Source organism: Copidosoma floridanum, unplaced genomic scaffold, assembly GCF_036245765.1.
Source record: "Copidosoma floridanum isolate Cflo_tuat_1 unplaced genomic scaffold, Cflo_Japanese_pri ptg000026l, whole genome shotgun sequence".
NCBI lineage: Eukaryota > Metazoa > Arthropoda > Insecta > Hymenoptera > Encyrtidae > Copidosoma > Copidosoma floridanum.
In genome coordinates, this window is record NW_028321903.1 from 2,828,465 (window position 1) to 2,831,729 (window position 3,265).

A 3,265-nucleotide genomic window follows, 5' to 3' on the forward strand; every position below is an offset into this window, starting at 1 on the left:
GCGCGTTTATTCATTCAATAAAATGATATCCTAAACAGCTAATTCCCAATGACCCAACGCGCTTACTCACGGTGCGTTTATTTATTTAATAGAATGATATCTGAAACAGCTAATACCCAATGATCCAACTCGCTTACTCCTGGTGCATTTATTTATTTAATAAAATGAATCCCAAACAGCTAATCCCCAATGTCCCAAACCGCTTACTGCCGGCACGTTTATTTATTTAATAAAATCATATCCCAAACAGCTAATACCCAATGATCCAACGCGCTTACTCCTGGTGCATTTATTTATTTAATAAAATGATATCCCAAACAGCGAATCCCCAATGACCCAATGCGCTTACTCACGGTGCGTTTATTTATTTTATAGAATGATATCTCAAACAGCTAATCCCCAACGACCCAACGCGCTTACTGCCAGTGTGTTTGTTTATTTAATACAATGAATCCCAAACAGCTAATACCCAAACAGCTAATACCTAAATATGGGGACGATCGGTGTAACCCATTCACTTACTTCTACGGGCTTCAAATGACCTAATGAAACTAAACGATCAAGTTCTTTTTCTATAAGTGGCTTAATGGCATGCGCGACGTGCCTACATTTCAACGCAATCGGCCGTGCCTTGTCTGATAGATGAATTTTCGTCGTACTTTTATTATATAGGCCAGGCTCATCACTAAATAATTCTTTGTATTTATCCATCAAGTAGCTTGATAAATTTTCAAAGTCTAGCTTATTTACGTCGATATTGCTTATTCCTGGTAATATTAGCGGCCATAATTCAAAGCAATTTAACCATTGTCTACCAATCAACGGCGGTCCCTGACCAGGTAAAACAAAACATTCAAGTACGCTCGATTTATTATTAAATGTTACCAACAATTCAGTAAGTTTGCCTATCGCTTGTACAGGTGTTCCGCCGTAAGCATTTAATTTAACATTAGTTTTTGAGAGTCTAAGATCGCTAAAGTATTTAATGTAAATTTTCTCCGAAATCACCGTCGCAAAAGTTCCCGTATCAATTTCAAATTTTAATCTTTGTTTATTTACAGTTACGTTCATATACATAGGTTCCGTATTATGAAGGTATTTAATCTGATTTTCAGAATTATATGTTTTGTCCGAACTTACGATTACTCGGTTCTCAAAAACTTTGTTTATGTTAACTACCTTATCGCCAACTTTATCATTCGACTCGATATTCACACATTCTTTCTCACACTCACACGCATTCATCGTTAAATTAAAGAAATCCTCTTGATGTGTTTGTTCGGCCTGGATATCACCTTGATCCTCTTGCCATGACATCAATTTTACCGCTCTTTTGGACTGTTGAGATTCTTCTTTCTTGCGACATGCCTTTTCGATATGTCCTTTTTTACTACAATAATTGCACGTATAATCACGAAAACGGCAGTCTTTCCTGATATGATTGTTTTTACCGCAACAATAACACACCGTTCCTTGATATGCTGTGCTCGAACATTGTGTACTATCTCTTTCTGTTCCTTTCCACTGAGTCGTAGGTTTGGAGTTTCGATGCTCTGTATCGGGTCTACCCCTAACTCTCTTGCTATTTTTGCCGCCTCTATTACGTGGACTTTCGTGTTCTCGGCGTGTATAAAAAACCTCTGATTTTTTGTATTTATTTTCTAGTGCGTTCGATGACGCTGCAGCATTTTTAACAGCAGATTCATGTGCCATTGCCACCTTTACCGCTTTATCATAATCTAGACTATCATCTTCAAATAACTTCACTCGTATATCCTTATCTCTTATACCACAAACTAATTGGTCATGTAAGGCTACTTTTATATCATCAAACTTACAATTTAAAGACAGCTTTTTCAACTTGGCAGCATAATCAGCAACCGACTCACTAGCTTCCTGCTTAGCCTGATGAAAATTGCAACGCTCCATTGCTACCGAAGGCTTTGGTTTAAAATGTGTTGACACAATTTTCACTAAATCCTCAAATTTTTGATCTACTATTTTGTCGGGAGCCACTAACTGCTTAACTAATTTAAACGCCTCCTGATCTATACGCGTCATTAGCGTCGATACTTTCCGTTTATCATCTTTAATGTCTTTTTCAATTATAAAAAACTCAAATTGTTCTATAAAAGTTTCCCAATCATCACGTTCAAGACAAAATTGCAGTTTCACACTCTCACTCGACATCGTGCTATTTGTTTCTGAGTCTTCACTTGAGCTCTCCGAAGATTGTTCTTCTTCTTTTTCACTTATGTTTTCGACACCGGTCGGCTTAGCTACTGAGGATTTTAAAACTCTTCGTAATCGCTCACGAAGTACCTCATATTTCTCTTGATCATCACTCTGTATATTACGATTTTTTAGTTCTTCTATTATCTGCTGTTTACTAAGATTTTGTATCCAGCTAGTTCCACTTTTATCAGTCATACCCCCATTTCACTTCTTATTGCACTATTTCGATCGATTACTTATATAAATGCACCTTTCTACATTTATACACGACTTCACTGATAGTTCAAAAGTACCTTTCTACAATTTGAACGCGGTTTCTCTTTCCATACACCTCACGCGTCATAGTCCTTTAGAAAATCATCCTCGTCGCCATTTGTGATGTATTGAAGTAGAGTAGTGGGCTTAAATAGAATACCGGTTAAACTGAAGTTTCATATAATAACGTATAACTTTATTCAAGGTAACTATAAGTATAAATATAATGTGTACATAATATTTATACTTATAGTTACCTTGAATAAAGTTATACGTTATTATATGAAACTTCAGTTTAACCGGTATTCTATTTAAGCCCACTACTCTACTTCAATACATCACAGATCCAACGCGCTTACTCCTGGTGCATTTATTTATTTAATAAAATGATATCCTAAACAGCGAATCTTTAATGACCCAACGCGCTCACTGCCGGCACGTTTATTTATTTAATAAAATAATATCCCAAACAGCTTATACCCAAACAGCTAATACCCAATGATGCAACGCGCTTACTCCTGGTGCATTCATTTATTTAATAGAATGATATCTCAAACAGCTAATCCCCAACGACATAACGCGCTTACTGCCGGTGTGTTTATTTATTTAATAAAATGAATCCCAAACATCTAATCCCCAATGACCCAACGCGCTTACTTCTGGCGCGTTTATTTATTCAATAAAATGATATTCTAAACAGCTAATTCCCATTGACCTAACGCGCTTACTGCTGGTGCGTTTATTTATTCACTAAAATAATATTCCAAACAGCTAA

General features: G+C 36.3%; 1 protein-coding gene across 1 annotated transcript; it reads right to left on the bottom strand.

Moving 5' to 3' along the window:
- Positions 1-477: 477 nt before the first annotated feature.
- LOC149373820 (uncharacterized) lies at positions 478-2,430 on the bottom strand. The gene has a single exon (XM_089595655.1). The coding sequence runs from the start codon at positions 2,428-2,430 to the stop codon at positions 478-480; it is 1,953 nt and encodes a 650-aa protein (XP_089451781.1).
- Between the last annotated feature and the right edge of the window lie 835 nt (positions 2,431-3,265).